Source organism: Dendrobates tinctorius, unplaced genomic scaffold, assembly GCF_039654945.1.
Source record: "Dendrobates tinctorius isolate UK_male_01 unplaced genomic scaffold, ASM3965494v1 ptg000251l, whole genome shotgun sequence".
NCBI classification, from domain to species: Eukaryota; Metazoa; Chordata; class Amphibia; order Anura; family Dendrobatidae; genus Dendrobates; species Dendrobates tinctorius.
This window is the reverse complement of record NW_027361918.1, coordinates 5,169,215-5,191,668: the sequence shown is the minus strand read 5'-3', so window position 1 is coordinate 5,191,668 and position 22,454 is coordinate 5,169,215. Positions and strand designations below refer to the sequence as shown.

The window sequence follows — 22,454 nt, the reverse complement described above, 5'->3', positions numbered from 1 at the left end:
ATCCTTCTCTTTTAGCATCCAACTCACATCTGATCTTAAAGCAAGAATGTATTGTCAGGGCTCCTGGGATCAGTCCATCTGAAGGGGGGTAGGGGTCACACCTACTATTCAATGGTTTGGTCCATCAGAAGATTCTAGAAATGTAAGGGCTCCACTTAGTCTACAGGATGTGTATTGTAGGTTATCTTCTGCTTAGGAAAACAATAGCCAAAGTTCCACTAGCTGTTGACACAAGCCTAAATTAGATTATGGTCCAGGTACATCACAAGACATTGCAAAGTATTGGGGGAAGGAGACATGGTTAATTTACAGCAAATGAATCAGAGGAAAGTTAAATGACCTATTATACAAAATACAGGACAGGGCAAGACTACAAATCATGACACCTTCTCCCCTGTCTGTGCCGTATTGTAGATCTTTCTTGCCCTGTCTGTGCCGTATTGTAGATCCTTCTCCCTTGTCTGTGCCGTATTATAGATCCATCTCCCCTGTCTGTGCCGTATTGTAGATCCTTCTCCCCTGTCTGTGCCGTATTGTAGATCTTTCTTGCCCTGTCTGTGCCATATTGTAGATCCTTCTCCCTTGTCTGTGCCGTATTATAGATCCATCACCCCTGTCTGTGCCGTATTGTAGATCCTTCTCCCCTGTCTGTGCCGTATTGTAGATCCTTCTTGCCCTGTCTGTGCCATATTGTAGATCCTTCTTGCCCTGTCTGTGCCATATTATAGATCCTTCTCGCCCTGTCTGTGCCGTGTTGTAGATCCTTCTCCCCTGTGTGTGCCGTATTGTAGATCCTTCTCCCCTGTCTGTCCCGTATTGTAGATCCTTCTCTCCTGTCTGTCCCCTATTGTAGATCCTTCTCCCCTGTCTGTGCCGTATTGTAGATCCTTCTCCCCTGTCTGTGCCGTATTGTAGATCCTTCTCCCCTGTCTGTCCCGTATTGTAGATCCTTCTCCCCTGTCTGTGCCGTATTGTAGATCCTTCTCCCCTGTCTGTGCCGTATTGTAGATCCTTCTACCCTGTCTGTGCCGTATTGTAGATACTTCTCCCCTGTCTGTGCCGTATTGTAGATCCTTCTCCACTGTCTGTGCCGTATTGTAGATCCTTCTCGCCCTGTCTGTGCCGTATTGTAGATCCTTCTCCCATGTCTGTGCCGTATTGTAGATCCTTCTCCCATGTCTGTGCCGTATTGTAGATCCTTCTCCCATGTCTGTGCCGTATTGTAGATCCTTCTCCCCTGTCTGTGCCGTATTGTATATCCTTCTCCCCTGTCTGTGCCGTATTGTAGATCCTTCTCCCCTGTCTGTGCCGTATTGTAGATCCTTCTCCCCTGTCTGTCCCGTATTGAAGATCCTTCTCCCCTGTCTGTCCCGTATTGTAGATCCTTCTCCCCTGTCTGTCCCGTATTGTAGATCCTTCTCCCCTGTCTGTGCCGTATTGTAGATCCTTCTCCCCTGTCTGTGCCGTATTGTAGATCCTTCACCCCTGTCTGTCCCGTATTGTAGATCCTTCTCCCCTGTCTGTCCCGTATTGTAGATCCTTCACCCCTGTCTGTCCCGTATTGTAGATCCTTCTCCCCTGTCTGTGCCGTATTGTAGATCCTTCTCCCCTGTCTGTGCCTTATTGTAGATCCTTCTCCCCTGTCTGTGCCGTATTGTAGATCCGTCTCCCCTGTCTGTCCCGTATTGTAGATCCTTCTCCCCTGTCTGTCCCGTATTGTAGATCCTTCTCCCCTGTCTGTCCCGTATTGTAGATCCTTCTCCCCTGTCTGTCCCGTATTGTAGATCCTTCTCCCCTGTCTGTGCCGTATTGTAGATCCTTCACCCCTGTCTGTCCCGTATTGTAGATCCTTCACCCCTGTCTGTCCCGTATTGTAGATCCTTCTCCCCTGTCTGTGCCGTATTGTAGATCCTTCTCCCCTGTCTGTGCCGTATTGTAGATCCTTCTCCCCTGTCTGTCCCGTATTGTAGATCCTCCCGTCTGTTCCGTATTGTAGATCCTTCTCCCCTGTCTGTCCCGTATTGTAGATCCTTCTCCCCTGTCTGTGCCGTATTGTAGATCCTTCTCCCCTGTCTGTCCCGTATTGTAGATCCTTCTCCCCTGTCTGTCCCGTATTGTAGATCCTTCTCGCCCTGTCTGTGCCGTATTGTAGATCCTTCTCGCCCTGTCTGTGCCGTATTGTAGATCCTTCTCCCCTGTCTGTGCCGTATTGTAGATCCTTCTCCCCTGTCTGTCCCGTATTGTAGATCCTTCTCCCCTGTCTGTCCCGTATTGTAGATCCTTCTCGCCCTGTCTGTCCCGTATTGTAGATCCTTCTCCCCTGCCTGTGCCGTATTGTAGATCCTTCTCCCATGTCTGTGCCGTATTGTAGATCCTTCTCCCATGTCTGTGCCGTATTGTAGATCCTTCTCCCCTGTCTGTGCCGTATTGTAGATCTTTCTCCCCTGTCTGTGCCGTATTGTAGATCCTTCTCCCCTGTCTGTCCCGTATTGTAGATCCTTCTCGCCCTGTCTGTCCCGTATTGTAGATCCTTCTCCCCTGCCTGTGCCGTATTGTAGATCCTTCTCCCATGTCTGTGCCGTATTGTAGATCCTTCTCCCATGTCTGTGCCGTATTGTAGATCCTTCTCCCCTGTCTGTGCCGTATTGTAGATCTTTCTCCCCTGTCTGTGCCGTATTGTAGATCCTTCTCCCCTGTCTGTCCCGTATTGTAGATCCTTCTCCCCTGTCTGTCCCGTATTGTAGATCCTTCTCCCCTGTCTGTGCCGTATTGTAGATCCTTCTCCCCTGTCTGTCCCGTATTGTAGATCCTTCTCCCCTGTCTGTGCCGTATTGTAGATCCTTCACCCCCGTCTGTCCCGTATTGTAGATCCTTCACCCCTGTCTGTCCCGTATTGTAGATCCTTCTCCCCTGTCTGTGCCGTATTGTAGATCCTTCTCCCCTGTCTGTGCCGTATTGTAGATCCTTCTCCCCTGTCTGTGCCGTATTGTAGATCCTCCCCTGTCTGTTCCGTATTGTAGATCCTTCTCCCCTGTCTGTCTGTGTCGTATTGTAGATCCTTCTCCCCTGTCTGTGCCGTATTGTAGATCCTTCTCACCCTGTCTGTGCCGTATTGTAGATCCTTCTCGCCCTGTCTGTGCCGTATTGTAGATCCTTCTCCCCTGCCTGTGCCGTATTGTAGATCCTTCTCCCCTGTCTGTCCCGTATTGTAGATCCTTCTCCCCCTGTCTGTCCCGTATTGTAGATCCTTCTCGCCCTGTCTGTGCCGTATTGTAGATCCTTCTCCCCTGCCTGTGCCGTATTGTAGATCCTTCTCCCCTGTCTGTCCCGTATTGTAGATCCTTCTCGCCCTGTCTGTGCCGTATTGTAGATCCTTCTCGCCCTGTCTGTCCCGTATTGTAGATCCTTCTCCCCTGTCTGTCCCGTATTGTAGATCCTTCTCCCCTGTCTGTCCCGTATTGTAGATCCTTCTCGCCCTGTCTGTCCCGTATTGTAGATCCTTCTCCCCTGTCTGTCCCGTATTGTAGATCCTTCTCCCCTGTCTGTCCCGTATTGTAGATCCTTCTCCCCTGTCTGTCCCGTATTGTAGATCCTTCTCCCCTGTCTGTGCCGTATTGTAGATCATTCTCCCCTGTCTGTCCCGTATTGTAGATCCTTCTCCCCTGTCTGTGCCGTATTGTAGATCCTTCTCCCCTGTCTGTGCCGTATTGTAGATCCTTCTCCCCTGTCTGTGCCGTATTGTAGATCCTTCTCCCCTGTCTGTGCCGTATTGTAGATCCTTCTCCCCTGTCTGTCCCGTATTGTAGATCCTTCTCCCCTGTCTGTGCCGTATTGTAGATCCTTCACCCCTGTCTGTCCCGTATTGTAGATCCTTCACCCCTGTCTGTCCCGTATTGTAGATCCTTCTCCCCTGTCTGTGCCGTATTGTAGATCCTTCTCCCCTGTCTGTGCCGTATTGTAGATCCTTCTCCCCTGTCTGTGCCGTATTGTAGATCCTCCCCTGTCTGTTCCGTATTGTAGATCCTTCTCCCCTGTCTGTCTGTGTCGTATTGTAGATCCTTCTCCCCTGTCTGTGCCGTATTGTAGATCCTTCTCGCCCTGTCTGTGCCGTATTGTAGATCCTTCTCGCCCTGCCTGTGCCGTATTGTAGATCCTTCTCCCCTGCCTGTGCCGTATTGTAGATCCTTCTCCCCTGTCTGTCCCGTATTGTAGATCCTTCTCCCCCTGTCTGTCCCGTATTGTAGATCCTTCTCCCCTGCCTGTGCCGTATTGTAGATCCTTCTCCCCTGTCTGTCCCGTATTGTAGATCCTTCTCGCCCTGTCTGTGCCGTATTGTAGATCCTTCTCGCCCTGTCTGTCCCGTATTGTAGATCCTTCTCCCCTGTCTGTCCCGTATTGTAGATCCTTCTCCCCTGTCTGTCCCGTATTGTAGATCCTTCTCGCCCTGTCTGTCCCGTATTGTAGATCCTTCTCCCCTGTCTGTCCCGTATTGTAGATCCTTCTCCCCTGTCTGTCCCGTATTGTAGATCCTTCTCCCCTGTCTGTCCCGTATTGTAGATCCTTCTCCCCTGTCTGTGCCGTATTGTAGATCATTCTCCCCTGTCTGTCCCGTATTGTAGATCCTTCTCCCCTGTCTGTGCCGTATTGTAGATCCTTCTCCCCTGTCTGTGCCGTATTGTAGATCCTTCTCCCCTGTCTGTGCCGTATTGTAGATCCTTCTCCCCTGTCTGTCCCGCATTGTAGATCCTTCTCCCCTGTCTGTGCCGTATTGTAGATCCTTCTCCCCTGTCTGTGCCGTATTGTAGATCCTTCTCCCCTGTCTGTGCCGTATTGTAGATCCTTCTCCCCTGTCTGTGCCGTATTGTAGATCCTTCTCCCCTGTCTGTCCCGTATTGTAGATCCTTCTCCCCTGTCTGTGCCGTATTGTAGATCCTTCTCCCCTGTCTGTGCCGTATTGTAGATCCTTCTCCCCTGTCTGTGCCGTATTGTAGATCCTTCTCCCCTGTCTGTCCCGTATTGTAGATCCTTCTCCCCTGTCTGTGCCGTATTGTAGATCCTTCTCCCCTGTCTGTCCCGTATTGTAGATCCTCCCCTGTCTGTTCCGTATTGTAGATCCTTCTCCCCTGTCTGTCCCGTATTGTAGATCCTTCTCCCCTGTCTGTGCCGTATTGTAGATCCTTCTCCCCTGTCTGTGCCGTATTGTAGATCCTTCTCCCCTGTCTGTCCCGTATTGTAGATCCTTCTCCCCTGTCTGTCCCGTATTGTAGATCCTTCTCGCCCTGTCTGTGCTGTATTGTAGATCCTTCTCCCCTGCCTGTGCCGTATTGTAGATCCTTCTCCCCTGTCTGTCCCGTATTGTAGATCCTTCTCGCCCTGTCTGTGCCGTATTGTAGATCCTTCTCGCCCTGTCTGTGCCGTATTGTAGATCCTTCTCCCCTGTCTGTCCCGTATTGTAGATCCTTCTCCCCTGTCTGTGCCGTATTGTAGATCCTTCTCCCCTGTCTGTGCCGTATTGTAGATCCTTCTCCCCTGTCTGTCCCGTATTGTAGATCCTTCTCCCCTGTCTGTGCCGTATTGTAGATCCTTCTCCCCTGTCTGTCCCGCATTGTAGATCCTTCTCCCCTGTCTGTGCCGTATTGTAGATCCTTCTCCCCTGTCTGTGCCGTATTGTAGATCCTTCTCCCCTGTCTGTGCCGTATTGTAGATCCTTCTCCCCTGTCTGTCCCGTATTGTAGATCCTTCTCCCCTGTCTGTGCCGTATTGTAGATCCTTCTCCCCTGTCTGTGCCGTATTGTAGATCCTTCTCCCCTGTCTGTGCCGTATTGTAGATCCTTCTCCCCTGTCTGTCCCGTATTGTAGATCCTTTTCCCCTGTCTGTGCCGTATTGTAGATCCTTCTCCCCTGTCTGTGCCGTATTGTAGATCCTTCTCCCCTGTCTGTCCCGTATTGTAGATCCTTCTCCCCTGTCTGTGCCGTATTGTAGATCCTTCTCCCCTGTCTGTGCCGTATTGTAGATCCTTCTCCCCTGTCTGTCCCGTATTGTAGAACCTTCTCCCCTGTCTGTCCCGTATTGTAGATCCTTCTCCCCTGTCTGTCCCGTATTGTAGATCCTTCTCCCCTGTCTGTGCCGTATTGTAGATCCTTCTCCCCTGTCTGTGCCGTATTATAGATCCTTCTCCACTGTCTGTGCCGTATTGTAGATCCTTCTCCCCTGTCTGTGCCGTATTGTAGGTCCTTCTCCCCTGTCTGTGCCGTATTGTAGATCCTTCTTGCCCTGTCTGTGCCGTATTGTAGGTCCTTCTCCCCTGTCTGTGCCGTATTGTAGATCCTTCTTGCCCTGTCTGTGCCGTATTGTAGATCCTTCTCCCCTGTCTGTCCCGTATTGTAGATCCTTCTTCCTTGTCTGTGCCGTATTGTAGATCCTTCTCCCCTGTCTGTCCCGTATTGTAGATCCTTCTCCCCTGTCTGTGCCGTATTGTAGATCCTTCTCCCCTGTCTGTGCCGTATTGTAGATCCTTCTCCCCTGTCTGTCCCGTATTGTAGATCTTTCTCCCCTGTCTGTCCCGTATTGTAGATCCTTCTCCCCTGTCTGTGCCGTATTGTAGATCCTTCTCCCTTGTCTGTGCCGTATTATAGATCCTTCTCCCCTGTCTGTGCCGTATTGTAGGTCCTTCTCCCCTGTCTGTGCTGTATTGTAGATCCTTCTCCCCTGTCTGTGCCGTATTGTAGATCCTTCTTGCCCTGTCTGTGCCGTATTGTAGATCCTTCTCCCTTGTCTGTGCCGTATTATAGATCCTTCTCCCCTGTCTGTGCCGTATTGTAGATCCTTCTCCCCTGTCTGTGCCGTATTGTAGGTCCTTCTCCCCTGTCTGTGCCGTTTTGTAGATCCTTCTCCCCTGTCTGTGCCGTATTGTAGATCCTTCTTGCCCTGTCTGTGCCATATTGTAGATCCTTCTCCCCTGTCTGTGCCGTATTATAGATGCTTCTCCCCTGTCTGTGCCGTATTATAGATGCTTCTCCCCTGTCTGTCCCGTATTGTAGATCCTCCTCCCCTGTCTGTGCCGTATTATAGATCCTTCTCCCCTGTCTGTGCCGTATTGTAGATCCTTCTCCCCTGTCTGTGCCGTATTGTAGATCCTTCTCCCCTGTCTGTGCCGTATTGTAGATCCTTCTCCCCTGTCTGTGCCGTATTGTAGATCCTTCTCGGCCTGTCTGTGCCGTATTGTAGATCCTTCTCCCCTGTCTGTGCCGTATTGTAGATCCTTCTCCCCTGTCTGTCCCGTATTGTAGATCCTTCTCCCCTGTCTGTCCCGTATTGTAGATCCTTCTCCCCTGTCTGTGCCGTATTGTAGATCCTTCTCCCCTGTCTGTCCCGTATTGTAGATCCTTCTCCCCTGTCTGTGCCGCATTGTAGATCCTTCTCCCCTGTCTGTGCCGTATTGTAGATCCTTCTCCTCTGTCTGTCCCGTATTGTAGATCCTTCTCTCCTGTCTGTCCCGTATTGTAGATCCTTCTCCCCTGTCTGTCCCGTATTGTAGATCCTTCTCCCCTGTCTGTCCCGTATTGTAGATCCTTCTCCCCTGTCTGTGCCGTATTGTAGATCCTTCTCCCCTGTCTGTGCCGTATTGTAGATCCTTCTCTCCTGTCTGTCCCGTATTGTAGATCCTTCTCCCCTGTCTGTCCCGTATTGTAGATCCTTCTCCCCTGTCTGTGCCGTATTGTAGATCCTTCTCCCCTGTTTGTTCCGTATTGTAGATCCTTCTCCCCTGTCTGTGCCGTATTGTAGATCCTTCTCCCCTGTCTGTGCCGTATTGTAGATCCTTCTCCCCTCTCTGTCCCGTATTGTAGATCCTTCTCTCCTGTCTGTCCCGTATTGTAGATCCTTCTCCCCTGTCTGTCCCGTATTGTAGATCCTTCTCCCCTGTCTGTGCCGTATTGTAGATCCTTCTCCCCTGTCTGTGCCGTATTGTAGATCCTTCTCTCCTGTCTGTCCCGTATTGTAGATCCTTCTCCCCTGTCTGTCCCGTATTGTAGATCCTTCTCCCCTGTCTGTGCCGTATTGTAGATCCTTCTCCCCTGTTTGTTCCGTATTGTAGATCCTTCTCCCCTGTCTGTGCCGTATTGTAGATCCTTCTCCCCTGTCTGTGCCGTATTGTAGATCCTTCTCCCCTCTCTGTCCCGTATTGTAGATCCTTCTCCCCTGTCTGTGCCGTATTGTAGATCCTTCTCCCCTGTCTGTGCCGTATTGTAGATCCTTCTCCCCTGTCTGTGCCGTATTGTAGATCCTTCTCCCCTGTCTGTGCCGTATTGTAGATCCTTCTCCCCTGTCTGTGCCGTATTGTAGATCCTTCTCCCCTGTCTGTCCCGTATTGTAGATCCTTCTCCCCTGTCTGTGCCGTATTGTAGATCCTTCTCCCCTGTCTGTCCCGTATTGTAGATCCTTCTCCCCTGTCGGTGCCGTATTGTAGATCCTTCTCCCCTGTCTGTGCCGTATTGTAGATCCTTCTCCCCTCTCTGTCCCGTATTGTAGATCCTTCTCCCCTGTCTGTGCCGTATTGTAGATCCTTCTCCCCTGTCTGTGCCGTATTGTAGATCCTTCTCCCCTGTCTGTGCCGTATTGTAGATCCTTCTCCCCTGTCTGTCCCGTATTGTAGATCCTTCTCCCCTGTCTGTGCCGTATTGTAGATCCTTCTCCCCTGTCTGTGCCGTATTGTAGATCCTTCGACCCTGTCTGTGCCGTATTGTAGATCCTTCTCCCCTGTCTGTGCCGTATTGTAGATCCTTCTCCCCTGTCTGTGCCGTATTGTAGATCCTTCTCCCCTTTCTGTCCCGTATTGTAGATCCTTCTCCCCTGTCTGTGCCGTATTGTAGATCCTTCTCCCCTGTCTGTGCCGTATTGTAGATCCTTCTCCCCTGTCTGTGCCGTATTGTAGATCCTTCTCCCCTGTCTGTCCCGTATTGTAGATCCTTCTCCCCTGTCTGTGCCGTATTGTAGATCCTTCTCCCCTGTCTGTGCCGTATTGTAGATCCTTCTCTCCTGTCTGTCCCGTATTGTAGATCCTTCTCCCCTGTCTGTGCCGTATTGTAGATCCTTCTCCCCTGTCTGTGCCGTATTGTAGATCCTTCTCCCCTGTCTGTCCCGTATTGTAGATCCTTCTCCCCTGTCTGTGCCGTATTGTAGATCCTTCTCCCCTGTCTGTCCCGTATTGTAGATCCTTCTCCCCTGTCTGTGCCGTATTGTAGATCCTTCTCCCCTGTCTGTGCCGTATTGTAGATCCTTCTCCCCTGTCTGTCCCGTATTGTAGATCCTTCTCCCCTGTCTGTGCCGTATTGTAGATCCTTCTCCCCTGTCTGTCCCGTATTGTAGATCCTTCTCCCCTGTCTGTGCCGTATTGTAGATCCTTCTCCCCTGTCTGTGCCGTATTGTAGATCCTTCTCCCCTGTCTGTGCCGTATTGTAGATCCTTCTCCCCTGTCTGTCCCGTATTGTAGATCCTTCTCCCCTGTCTGTGCCGTATTGTAGATCCTTCTCCCCTGTCTGTGCCGTATTGTAGATCCTTCTCCCCTGTTTGTTCCGTATTGTAGATCCTTCTCCCCTGTCTGTCCCGTATTGTAGATCCTTCTCCCCTGTCTGTCCCATATTGTAGATCCTTCTCCCCTGTCTGTGCCGTATTGTATCAGTTTATATCTTGTAGTAGAATTCTCTTCCTCTTCTCTTTAATCTTCTGGATCTTTATTTCTCCAGTTTCTTCATTTTTCTAGATCCATACCTGTTTATGGGGATGTGCACACGTTGAATAAATATTCTGCATCTCTTGGCATGAAAAACGCAGCTGATAAATTCTTGTTTTTGGTCCATTTTTGCCGCCTTTGTGACTGATGTGAGTGAAGTGAATGGTGGAAAACGCGCCGAGACTTCACACTGCAGATTAATTTCTGAGTAAGCAAAGTGTGCATGACACTTCAGGATTCTCCGTCACTATGCTGGCAGCAGGATTGCTTCAGGTTTATCTAGAAAATCTGCAAGGAAAATGGCACCACAGCTGCACCGTGTGCACACAGCCTGATTTTTCTAGATCTCTCTTCGTTGGGTTATACTTTTTCTTCTTCTAGATCTTCTGTTACGTTCTCTAGGTTTCTGTTTAAAGCTATAAGAACCACAAAAGCGCGCCCACAGGGCTTTACCAGATATAATAGGTAAAAATTGACTTGTTTAGGGTACTCACCCTCAGAGGTTGTGTAACACCACAACTACCAAATACGCTCAGTCCCATATAATGAAGCTGCAGCAGGAGGTGTAGACAGCGTCTGCTTCCATTACTCAAAGAGGAGATCCCAAAAGGGAAAAAAACCACCTGGTTCCCGCGCTGCTATACTTCAACCCTCATATGGAGGAAATCCAGTCGATTCTAGGAGTAGGTTCCAATATCAATGCTTTATTTCATGGTATATACAGAGACAACGCGTTTCGAGGTCCATTCCATGACCCCTTCCTTTTTCGGGTTTGCGGTTTTTACCTATTGACCGGGTTGATTCTAATACCCCTAACAGATTCCAGGCTTTGTGTAGAAGAGAAATCTACTGGATTTATAGGTTGAATGCCATAAATTCAAATGGCCTCAATGAGGTGTGCGATATTGTCGAGTGAAATTTCTTCTCAGATGCGTTTATTTTTCTGTCACTCTGAAAAGGTTTCCTTATCTCTTATGTTAGTGCTGTAAGTGGAAAACCAGTCTGGTTCTTCCCGGTCTGGGTTTTCTGTGTAATGTTCACTTTTTAGCTTAAATAGACGGCTCTTTTCAGTCCAATATAATAGTGTGCCTACAGCACTACCAGTAAAGGGGATGATTCTAGTTCACATACATACTTTTAGTCCCACAACCTTATAGGTTTGATTCTGGTATGAGAAGGTTTTTTGTTCTTTTTTCTTTTTAATATAGTCCAATTTGTGATTTATGGGGAGTAAGTTATTGTGTCTTTTAATATTGGTTCGTTTTGTAATGAAATGCTTATGTATTTGCATTTGGTTACTCCACCCCACATCTTCCTCTTTGTGAGCAGGGGGGTAATTAACCCCGATATGATATAAACCGTCAACCTTTGATTTGTCTTCATCCTTGTACATCCGACCTGAGGAAGAGGTCATGGAATGGACCTCGAAACGCATTGTCTTTGTATGTACTATGAAATAAAGCATTGATATTGGCACCTACTCCTAGAATCCGACTAGCTTTCTGTTTGTAACTTGTTCTGGATTTCTCTTTTCTCCTGTGTCTTGTTCTGGAATTCTCTTCTCTCCTGTGTCTTTTTTCTGGATTTCTCTTCTCGCCTGTGTCTTGTTCTGGATTTCTCTTCTCGCCTGTGTCTTGTTCTGGATTTCTCGCCTGTGTCTGGTTCTGGATTTCTCGCCTGTGTCTGGTTCTGGATTTCTCGTCTCTCCTGTGTCTTGTTCTGGATTTCTCTCCTGTGTCTGGTTCTGGATTTCTCTTCTCTCCTGTGTCTTGTTCTCGATTTCTCTTCTCTCCTGTGTCTGGTTCTCGATTTCTCTTCTCTCCTGTGTCTGGTTCTCGATTTCTCTTCTCTCCTTTGTCTTGTTCTGGATTTCTCTACTCTCTTGTGTTCTGGATTTCTCTTCTCTTCTGTGTCTTGTTCTAGATATCTCTTCTCTCCTGTGTCTGGTTCTCGATTTCTCTTCTCTTCTGTGTCTTGTTCTCGATTTCTCTTCTCTCCTGTGTCTGGTTCTCGATTTCTCTTCTCTCCTGTGTCTGGTTCTCGATTTCTCTTCTCTCCTTTGTCTTGTTCTGGATTTCTCTACTCTCTTGTGTTCTGGATTTCTCTTCTCTTCTGTGTTTTGTTCTAGATATCTCTTCTCTCCTGTGTCTTTTCTGGATTTCTCTTCTCTCCTGTGTCTTGTTCTGGATTTCTCTTCTCTCTTGTGTTCTGGATTTCTCTTCTCTCCTGTGTCTTGTTCTGGATATCTCTTCTCTCCTGTGCCTTCCTCTGGATTTCTCTTCTCTCCTGTATCTTGTTCTGGATTTCTTTCCTCTCCTGTGTCTTGTTCTGTGTTTCTCTTCTCTCCTGTGCCTTGCTCTGGATTTCTCTTCTCTCCTGTGTCTTGTTCTGGATTTCTCTCCTCTCCTGTGTATTGTTCTGGATTTCTCTTCTCTCCTGTGTCTTGTTCTGGATATCTCTTCTCTCCTGTGTCTTGTTCTGGATATCTCTTCTCTCCTGTGTCTTGTTCTGTGTTTCTCTTCTCTCCTGTGCCTTGCTCTGGATTTCTCTTCTCTCCTGTGTCTTGTTCCGGATTTCTCTTCTCTCCTGTGCCTTGCTCTGGATATCTCTTCTCTCCTGTGTCTTGTTCTGTGTTTCTCTTCTCTCCTGTGTCTTGTTCTGGATTTCTCTTCTCTCCTGTGTCTTGTTCTGGATTTCTCTTCTCTCCTGTGTCTTGTTCTGTGTTTCTCTTCTCTCCAGTGCCTTGCTCTGGATTTCTCTTCTCTCCCGTGTCTTGTTCTGGATTTCTCTTCTCTCCCGTGTCTTGTTCTGGATTTCTCTTCTCTCCTGTGTCTTGTTCTGGATTTCTCTTCTCTCATGTGTCTTGTTCTGGATTTCTCTTCTCTCCTGTGTCTTGTTCTGTGTTTCTCTTCTCTCCTGTGTCTTGTTCTGTGTTTCTCTTCTCTCCTGTGCCTTGCTCTGGATTTCTCGTCTCTCCTGTGTCTTGTTCTGGATTTCTATTCTCTCCTGTGTCTTGTTCTGGATTTCTCTTCTCTCCTGTGTCTTGTTCTGTGTTTCTCTTCTCTCCTGTGTCTTGCTCTGGATTTCTCTTCTCTCCTGTGTCTTGTTCTGGATTTCTCTTCTCTCCTGTGTCTTGTTCTGAATTTCTCTTCTCTCCTGTGTCTTGTTCTGGACTTCTCTTCTCTCCTGTGTCTTTTTCTGGATTTCTCTTCTCGCCTGTGTCTGGTTCTGGATTTCTCGTCTCTCCTGTGTCTTGTTCTGGATTTCTCTCCTGTGTCTGGTTCTGGATTTCTCTTCTCTCCTGTGTCTGGTTCTGGATTTCTCTCCTGTGTCTGGTTCTGGATTTCTCTTCTCTCCTGTGTCTTGTTCTCGATTTCTCTTCTCTCCTGTGTCTGGTTCTCGATTTCTCTTCTCTCCTGTGTCTGGTTCTCGATTTCTCTTCTCTCCTTTGTCTTGTTCTGGATTTCTCTACTCTCTTGTGTTCAGGATTTCTCTTCTTTGTCTTGTTCTAGATATCTCTTCTCTCCTGTGTCTTTTCTGGATTTCTCTTCTCTCCTGTGTCTTGTTCTCGATTTCTCTTCTCTTGTGTTCTGGATTTCTCTTCTCTCATGTGTCTTGTTCTGGATATCTTTTCTCTCCTGTGTCTTGTTCTGGATTTCTCTTCTCTCCTCTGCCTTGCTCTGGATTTTTCTTCTCTCCTGTGTCTTGTTCTGGATTTCTCTTCTCTCCTGTGCCTTGCTCTGGATTTTTCTTCTCTCCTGTGCCTTGCTCTGGATTTCTCTTCTCTCCTGTGCCTTGCTCTGGATTTTTCTTCTCTCCTGTGCCTTGCTCTGGATTTTTCTTCTCTCCTGTGTCTTGTTCTGGATTTCTCTTCTCTCCTGTGCCTTGCTCTGGATTTTTCTTCTCTCCTGTGCCTTGCTCTGGATTTTTCTTCTCTCCTGTGCCTTGCTCTGGATTTCTCTTCTCTCCTGTGCCTTGCTCTGGATTTCTCTTCTCTCCTGTGTCTTGCTCTGGATTTCTCTTCTCTCCTGTGCCTTGCTCTGGATTTCTGTCCTCTCCTGTGCCTTGTTCTGGATTTCTCTTCTATCCTGTGTCTTGTTCTGGATATCTCTTCTCTCCTGTGTCTTTTTCTGTGTTTCTCTTCTCTCCTGTGCCTTGCTCTGGATTTCTCTTCTCTCCTGTGCCTTGCTCTGGATTTCTCTTCTCTCCTGTGTCTTGTTCTGGTTTTGTCGCATTATTCGTGATCCATTCTTGTATATTACAGGCCGGCGATCTGTTGGAGAAAACGAACAATTCCCGTCGGGCTCTAGAGTGCTACTGTAAGGGCTTTGCTTTCCGGAAAGGTGAGTGCTGGCTGCGCTGTGTGATACACTGCCTTTATGAAGTTTTCACACCCCGTGAACTTTTCCACATTTTTTCACATTACAGCCACAAACTTAAATGGATTTTATTGTGATTTTCTGTGACACAAAGTACCAGGTATTTGTAACTTGTAAAGGAAATGATACAAGGTTTTCTAATTATTTTACAAATACACAGTGGGTACAGAAAGTATTCACACCCCTTTACATTTTTCACTCTTTGTTTTATTGCAGCCATTTGGTAAATTCAAAAAAGTTCATTTTTTCTCATTAATGTGCACTCTGCACCCCATCCTGACTGAAAAATACAGAAATGTAGAAAGTTTTGCAAATTTATTACATAAGAAAAACTGAAATATCACCATGAAATTCTCCAGAGTGACCGTTAAAAAGGGCTCGTAATATAGCTGCCAACAAAATGTAACGTCAAGAAGAAAAAAAAAAGACATTAATGACACACAAAAACCTTATGTGTGCTTACAATATACCATATATACTCGTGTATAAGCCGACCCCCTAATTTTGCCACAAATAACTGGGAAAACTTATTGACTCGCGTATAAGCCTAGGGTGGAAAATGCAGCAGCTACTGGTAAATTTCAAAGATAAAAATAGATACCAATAAAAGTAAAATTAATTGAGACATCAGTAGGTTAAATGATTTTGAATATCCATATTGAATCAGGAGCCCCATAAAATGCTCCATACAGTTCATGATGGGCCCCATAATATGCTCCATACAAAATACACCCCATATAATGCTGCACAAAGGTTAATAATGGCCCCATAAGATGCTCCATAGAATAATATGCCCCATATGATCTAATATATAAAGCTCAAAGTGTGTATGTATGTGTGTGTGTATGTCCGGGATAGGCATCCACACCGTCGCAGCTACAGCCACAAAATTTGGCACAGTCACACGTCTGGACCCCGAGAGCGTCCTAAGCTATGTTGTGAGACGAAATTTTAACCCCGCGCGTTCCAATTCACCAAACAATTTTGCCCCTATCTACATACTGGGGAAAAAGTGTGTGCACGTCAAGCCCCGCCCCTCGTTATGATGTCATAATGCCTCTATTTGCATAATGGGGAAGCAGTGTGTGCGTATCAAGCCCCGCCCCTCATTATGATGTCACAATGGTTGCCATGGCGACGCTGATGTCATCATATGTTGCAAGCCCCGCCTCCGCTCTTTATGATGTCATAATGGTTGACTATGGGATGGAGGATGTGTGATGGGTATATGGGCACTGGACTATGGGATGGAGGATATGTATGATGGGTATATGGGCACGGGACTATGAGATGAAGGATGTGTGATGGGTATATGGGCACGGGACGATGGGATGGTGGATATGTATGATGTGTATATGGGCACGGGACTATGGGATGGAGGATATGTATGATGGGTATATGGGCATGGGACTATGGGATGGAGGATATGTATGATGGGTATAGATGGAGGATATGTAGGATGGGTATATGGGCACGGGCCTATGGGATGGAGGATGTGTGATGGGTATATGGGCACTGGACTATGGGATGGAGGATATGTATGATGGGTATATTTTGATGGGACTATGGGATGGAGGATATGTATGATGGGTATATGGCCATGGGACTATGGGATGGAGGATATGTATGATGGGTATATTGGCACGGGACTATGGGATGGCGGATATGTATGATGGGTATATGGGCACGGGACTATGGGATGGAGGATATGTATGATGGGTATTTGGGCATGGGACTATGAGATGAAGGATGTGTGATGGGTATATGGGCACTCGACTATGGGATGGCGAATATGTATGATGGGTATATGGGCACGGGACTATGGGATGGAGGATGTGTGATGGGTATATGGGCACGGGCCTATGGGATGGAGGATGTGTGATGGGTATATGGGCTCGGGACTATGGGATGGCGGATATGTATATGGGCACGGGACTATGGGATGGAGGATGTGTGATGGGTATATGGGCCCTGGACTATGGGATGGAGGATATGTATGATGGGTATATGGGCATGGGACTATGGGATGGTGGATATGTATGATGGGTATATGGGCACGGGACTATGGGATGGAGGATATGTATGATCGGTATATGGGCATGGGACTATGAGATGAAGGACGTGTGATGGGTATATGGGCACTCGACTATGGGATGGCGGATATGTATGATGGGTATATGGGCATGGGACTATGGGATGGAGGATACAGTGGGGCAAAAAAGTTTTTAGTCAGTCAGCAATAGTGCAAGTTCCACCACTTAAAAAGATGAGAGGCGTCTGTAATTTACATCATAGGTAGACCTCAACTATGGGAGACAAACTGAGAAAAAAAAATCCAGAAAATCACATTCTGTTTTTTTTTCATTTTATTTGCATATTATGGTGGAAAATAAGTATTTGGTCAGAAACAAAATTTCATCTCAATACTTTGTGATATATCCTTTGTTGGCAATGACAGAGGTCAAACGTTTTCTGTAAGTCTTCACAAGGTTGCCACACACTGTTGTTGGTATGTTGGCCCATTCCTCCATGCAGATCTCCTCTAGAGCAGTGATGTTTTTGGCTTTTCGCTGGGCAACACGGACTTTCAACTCCCTCCAAAGGTTTTCTATAGGGTTGAGATCTGGAGACTGGCTAGGCCACTCCAGGACCTTGAAATGCTTCTTACGAAGCCACTCCTTCGTTGCCCTGGCGGTGTGCTTTGGATCATTGTCATGTTGAAAGACCCAGCCACGTTTCATCATCAATGCACTTGCTGATGGAAGGAGGTTTGCACTCAAAATCTCACGATACATGGCCCCATTCATTCTTTCATGTACCCGGATCAGTCGTCCTGGCCCCTTTGCAGAGAAACAGCCCCAAAGCATGATGTTTCCACCACCATGCTTTACAGTAGGTATGGTGTTTGATGGATGCAACTCAGTATTCTTTTTCCTCCAAACACGACAAGTTGTGTTTCTACCAAACAGTTCCAGTTTGGTTTCATCAGACCATAGGACATTCTCCCAAAACTCCTCTGGATCATCCAAATGCTCTCTAGCAAACTTCAGGCGGGCCCGGACATGTACAGGCTTAAGCAGTGGGACACGTCTGGCACTGCAGGATCTGAGTCCATGGTGGCGTAGTGTGTTACTTATGGTAGGCCTTGTTACATTGGTCCCAGCTCTCTGCAGTTCATTCACTAGGTCCCCCTGCGTGGTTCTGGGATTTTTGCTCACCGTTCTTGTGATCATTCTGACCCCACGGGGTGGGATTTTGCGTGGAGCACCAGATCGAGGGAGATTATCAGTGGTCTTGTATGTCTTCCATTTTCTAATTATTGCTCCCACAGTTGATTTCTTCACTCCAAGCTGGTTGGCTATTGCAGTTTCAGTCTTCCCAGCCTGGTGCAGGGCTACAATTTTGTTTCTGGTGTCCTTTGACAGCTCTTTGGTCTTCACCATAGTGGAGTTTGGAGTCAGACTGTTTGAGGGTGTGCACACGTGTCTTTTTATACTGATAACAAGTTTAAACAGGTGCCATTACTACTGGTAATGAGTGGAGGAAAGAGGAGACTCTTAAAGAAGAAGTTACAGGTCTGTGAGAGCCAGAAATCTTGATTGCTTGTTTCTGACCAAATACTTATTTTCCACCATAATATGCAAATAAAATGAAAAAAAAAACAGACAATGTGATTTTCTGGATTTTTTTTTCTCAGTTTGTCTCCCATAGTTGAGGTCTACCTATGATGTAAATTACAGACGCCTCTCATCTTTTTAAGTGGTGGAACTTGCACTATTGCTGACTGACTAAATACTTTTTTTCCTCACTGTATGTATGATGGGTATATGGGCACGGGCCTATGGGATGGTGGATGTGTGATGGGTATATGGGCACGGGACTATGGGATGGCGGATATGTATATGGGCACGGGACTATGGGATGGAGGATGTGTGATGGGTTTATGGGCACTGTACTATGGGATGGAGGATATGTATGATGGGTATATGGGCACGGGACTATGGGATGGCGGATATGTATGATGGGTATATGGGCATGGGACTATAGGATGGAGAATATGTATGATGGGTATATGGGCATGGGACTATGGGATGGAGGATATGTATGATGGGTATATGGGCACGGGCCTATGGGATCGTGGATATGTATGATGGGTATATGGGCATGGGACTATGGGATGGAGGATATGTATGATGGGTATATGGGCACGGGACTTTGGGATGGAGGATAATTATAATTTGCTATAACTAACCACAGTTAGTTACTATGCCCGGGCAGCGCCGGGCTCTTCAGCTAGTGCTCCATAAAGGTTATGGCTCCATAAGATGCTCCATAGATTATGCCCCCATAAGATGCTCCATAAGATGCTCCATAGAGTATTCCCCCATAAAATGCTCCATAGATTATGCCACCATAAGATGCTCCATAGACTATGCGCCCATATGCTGCTCCATAGAATATTCCCCCATATGCTGCTCCATAGGATATGCCCCCATATGCTGCTCCATAGGATATGCCCCCATATGCTGCCCCATAGGATATGCCCCCATATGCTGCCCCATAGGATATGCCCCCATATGCTGCTCCATAGAATATGCCCCCATATGCTGCTCCATAGGATATGCCCCCATATGCTGCCCCATAGGATATGCCCCCATATGCTGCCCCGTAGAATATGCCCCCATATGCTGCTCCATAGAATATGCCCCCATATGCTGATCCATAGGATATGCCCCCATATGCTGATCCATAGGATATGCCCCCATATGTTGCTCCATAGGATATGCCCCATATGTTGCCCCATAGGATATACCCCCATATGCTGCTCTATAGGATATGCCCCCATATGCTGATCCATAGGATATGCCCCCATATGCTGATCCATAGGATATGCCCCCATATGCTGTCCCATAGGATATGCCCCCATATGCTGATCCATAGGATATGCTGCCCCATAGGATATGCCCCCATATGCTGCTCCATAGAATATGCCCCATATGCTGCCCCCATAAAATGCTCCATATATTATGCCCCCATATGCTGCTGCTGAAAAAAAAAATGTCATATTCACCTCTCCTGCTCAGGACCTCATCTGTCTGGGGGCCATCGCTGCTACCCGCTGTTTGCCATGTCGTCTGTCAGTGACGTTCAGGCAGCAGAGGGCACGGCGCACACTAACCACGTCTCCGCGCCCCCTGCTGCCTAAACGTCACAGACAAAGGATGCAGCAGACAGCGGTGAGCAGCGATGGACACCCCGGACAGGAGAATATCGCTATACTTACCTCCCCTGGCGCGGTCTCTGCAGCGGCAGCACCGCTTCTCCACGGTCTCCCTTCCTGTCTTCAGCGGTCACGTGGTACCGCTCATTACACTGATGAATATGCGCATATTAATGAGTTTAATGAGCGGTACCAAGTGATCGCTGAAGGCAGGAAGGGAGACCGTGGAGAAGCAGGGGGGCTGCAGAGACCGCGCCAGGGGAGGCAAGTATGATCTCTGACACCCCCGCTCCCCCACCGACCCCCAGGTATATGATTCGTGTATAAGCCGAGAGGGGGACTTTCAGCCCCCAAAAATGGGCTGAAAATCTCAGCTTATACACAAGTATATATGGTAGTCCACCGGTCACTGACAAAAAAATATCATTAATAAGTGCTTGCCCATATTATATTAAGATCAAATATTAGCAAATATTTTGGACTCTGGAGTTAATGTGGTAGCTAGAAGAGACCCAACCATTGGTAATACTATCTCCCCAGGCATGTTTCGTTCTTGAGCCCCCCAGAAAACCTGGTTGGAGTGTAAAGGTTTCTTCTGGCACTTAGCCTCCGCTCTTCCCACTTGCCTTTTAGCGGTGGCAAGTGGGGTAAGACTTGTAGGGTTGATGTCAACTGTGTATTGTCCAGTGACATCAAGCCCACGGATTAGTAATGGAGAGGCATCAATAAGAAACCCCCATTACTAATCCTATAGTTGTATGGTAAATAAAGACACAGCCAGAATTAAGTCCTTTATTACTCTTAATTAACCATACTTACTGCATCGCCTAATCCCCGACTCCCTCATCTCCTGCAACAAAAATAAAATAATAAACCAACACAAATACTTCCTTCCGACGTAGTCCTAAATAACAAGTGTCCCACAACGATCTCACATGTAGAATAGTCACAATAGTTCTAGACGTGAGATCGTCGTGGGACACTCGTTATTTAGGACTATGGTGGACTGAGGAGTATTTGGGTTGGTTTATTTTATTTTTGTTGCAGGAGGTCGAGGGCGTCGGGGAATTAGGTGTTTGCTGAGTATGAATGTGTTCTTTTTTGTTTTACAATTTAACACTGTCGCCGGATGATGGGACTACTACTGTCCCATCATTGGCTCATTTTGTCACTGTAGCAAACATAGCCAGTTGGGAGTAGTAGTCCCATCAGACGATGCCTGGCTACACTCGCACACACTCGCAGAGAGACCCACAAATAGTCTCCGCCCACACACATATTCTCCGCCCACACACTCTTCCTCCTTCCTTTCTGCAGCGTTTTTGACACACAAATCCGCAGCAAATTCGCAGACCTTTTTACGCCTGCGGTTTCACTGCGGATTTGACTGACTGAATGTAAGTCAATGAGTGCAGAAACGCTGCAGATCCGCAAAAAGAATTGACATGCTGCGGAAAAAAAAAGCTGCGAATCCGCGCTGAATTTTCCGCAGCATGTGCACAGCAATTCTGGATTCCCATTGATTAACATTGGTTGGGCAATACATTGGGGATTTGGTGCAATTCCGCTCTTCCAAAAACGCTGCGGATCCTCATTAAAATCCAGAACGTGTGCAGATAGCCTAATACTTTCACACCACTTATGTAATCCAACTAAGGATTCATTCTCTGAGCTCAGTTTGTTCATTTAAATATCCATTTATTATACCATGCCTTGTTGTTGTGTTTTATTCCTTTGTGCATATACGTGTTTCTTCATAACATTCCTGAGGAAGGGACCTGAGATGTCTCCAAAGCTGCAGTGGAACTTCAACTATTTTATTTTTGTTAGCCATTAAACCTACAAAATTGTCCTGTTTTTCCCACTGAGAGAATTATTATTGCATTTAGGTGAAAAGGTTCTCCTTTGGTCTCATCTGTCCCCTACATGGGACTTCTTACGCCTTTCAGAAGTGTCTTTCTTCTTGCCCTTCTTCCATAAAGGGCAGATTTGTGGAGTATATGATTAATAGTTCTCTTCTAGACAGATTCTCTCCCCTGATCTGTGGATCTGCAGCTCCTCATCAGTGGCCATCGGCCTGTCTGCTGCTCTCTAATCAGTGCTCTCCTTCCTTGGGATGGCAGGTTAGGATGACGTCTATGTCTTGGTAGGTTTGCAGTTGTGTTATACTCCTTCCATTTTTGGATGATGGATTGATGCTCCGTGAGATGTTCAGAGCTTGGGCTATTTTGTTATATCCTAACTTTGCTTTCCTCTTCTCCACAACGTTATCCCTGACCTGTCTGGTGAGCTCCTTGGTTTTCATGATGCTGTTTGATCCCCAATGTTCTCACACAAACCTCTGAGGCCTTCACAGAACAGCTGTAGTTATACTGATAAGTAATCACATCAGGGGGACGCAGTGTGCTAATTATGTGACATCTGGGGGCAGCTGGTTGCTCAGGATTTTATTTAGGAGTGTCTGACTGCAGGGGGTGAATACTAATGCACAAAGTCACAATGTTCAGATTTATATTTTTGCAATAATCAGTAAACCCTGTATCATGTCCTTCGCACGTCACACATTCTTGTTACTTTTTGTCACAGAAAATCCCAATAAAATACATTTGTGGTGTAACATGAAAAATGTGGAAAACTTTATGAGGTGTGAATACTTTTTCAAGACAGTGTATGTCTGGATGCTTGTTCTAGTCTGTGGTGTTCTGTATGTGCACCCATGAACCTCACCGTCATTAGCGGGTCTCTGGTGTGGTCTCCGCTGTGGGCCGTTGACGGTTGTGGCGGCCTCTGTCAGTAGTGGCATTGGTGGGGGGGCACGTGCTTCTCTCTTCTGGTCCCTTACCCGGGGGTCTTATGTGTTGTCAGCTGTGGAGCTGGCCCGAGTGGCCTTTCCTGCAGAAGTGGTGAAGCTGGAGGAGTCCTGGGGGGATCACCTGGTGCAGCAGAAGCAGCTGGACGCGGCCATCAACCACTACATCGAGGCCGGGTGAGCACGTCAGCCGTCGATCCTGGGAGCACAGGAGGTGTTAGGAGGTCGGGGTTATATGATCGGGGGTATGAGAGGGGTGGCGGTTTATATTATAGGGAGTGTGGGGGGTTATATGATCGGGGGTGATATGATCT

General features: G+C 47.3%; 1 protein-coding gene across 1 annotated transcript in view; it reads left to right on the top strand.

The window, feature by feature from the left end:
- Positions 1 to 22,454, top strand: part of IFT172 (intraflagellar transport 172) — a 157,000-nt gene that overhangs the window by 86,064 nt on the left and 48,482 nt on the right. Inside the window, exons 23-24 of the mRNA XM_073557770.1 lie at positions 13,996 to 14,074; positions 22,197 to 22,317. Coding sequence (XP_073413871.1) covers positions 13,996 to 14,074; positions 22,197 to 22,317 — 200 coding nt within the window. The remainder of the gene's footprint in view (positions 1 to 13,995; positions 14,075 to 22,196; positions 22,318 to 22,454) is intronic.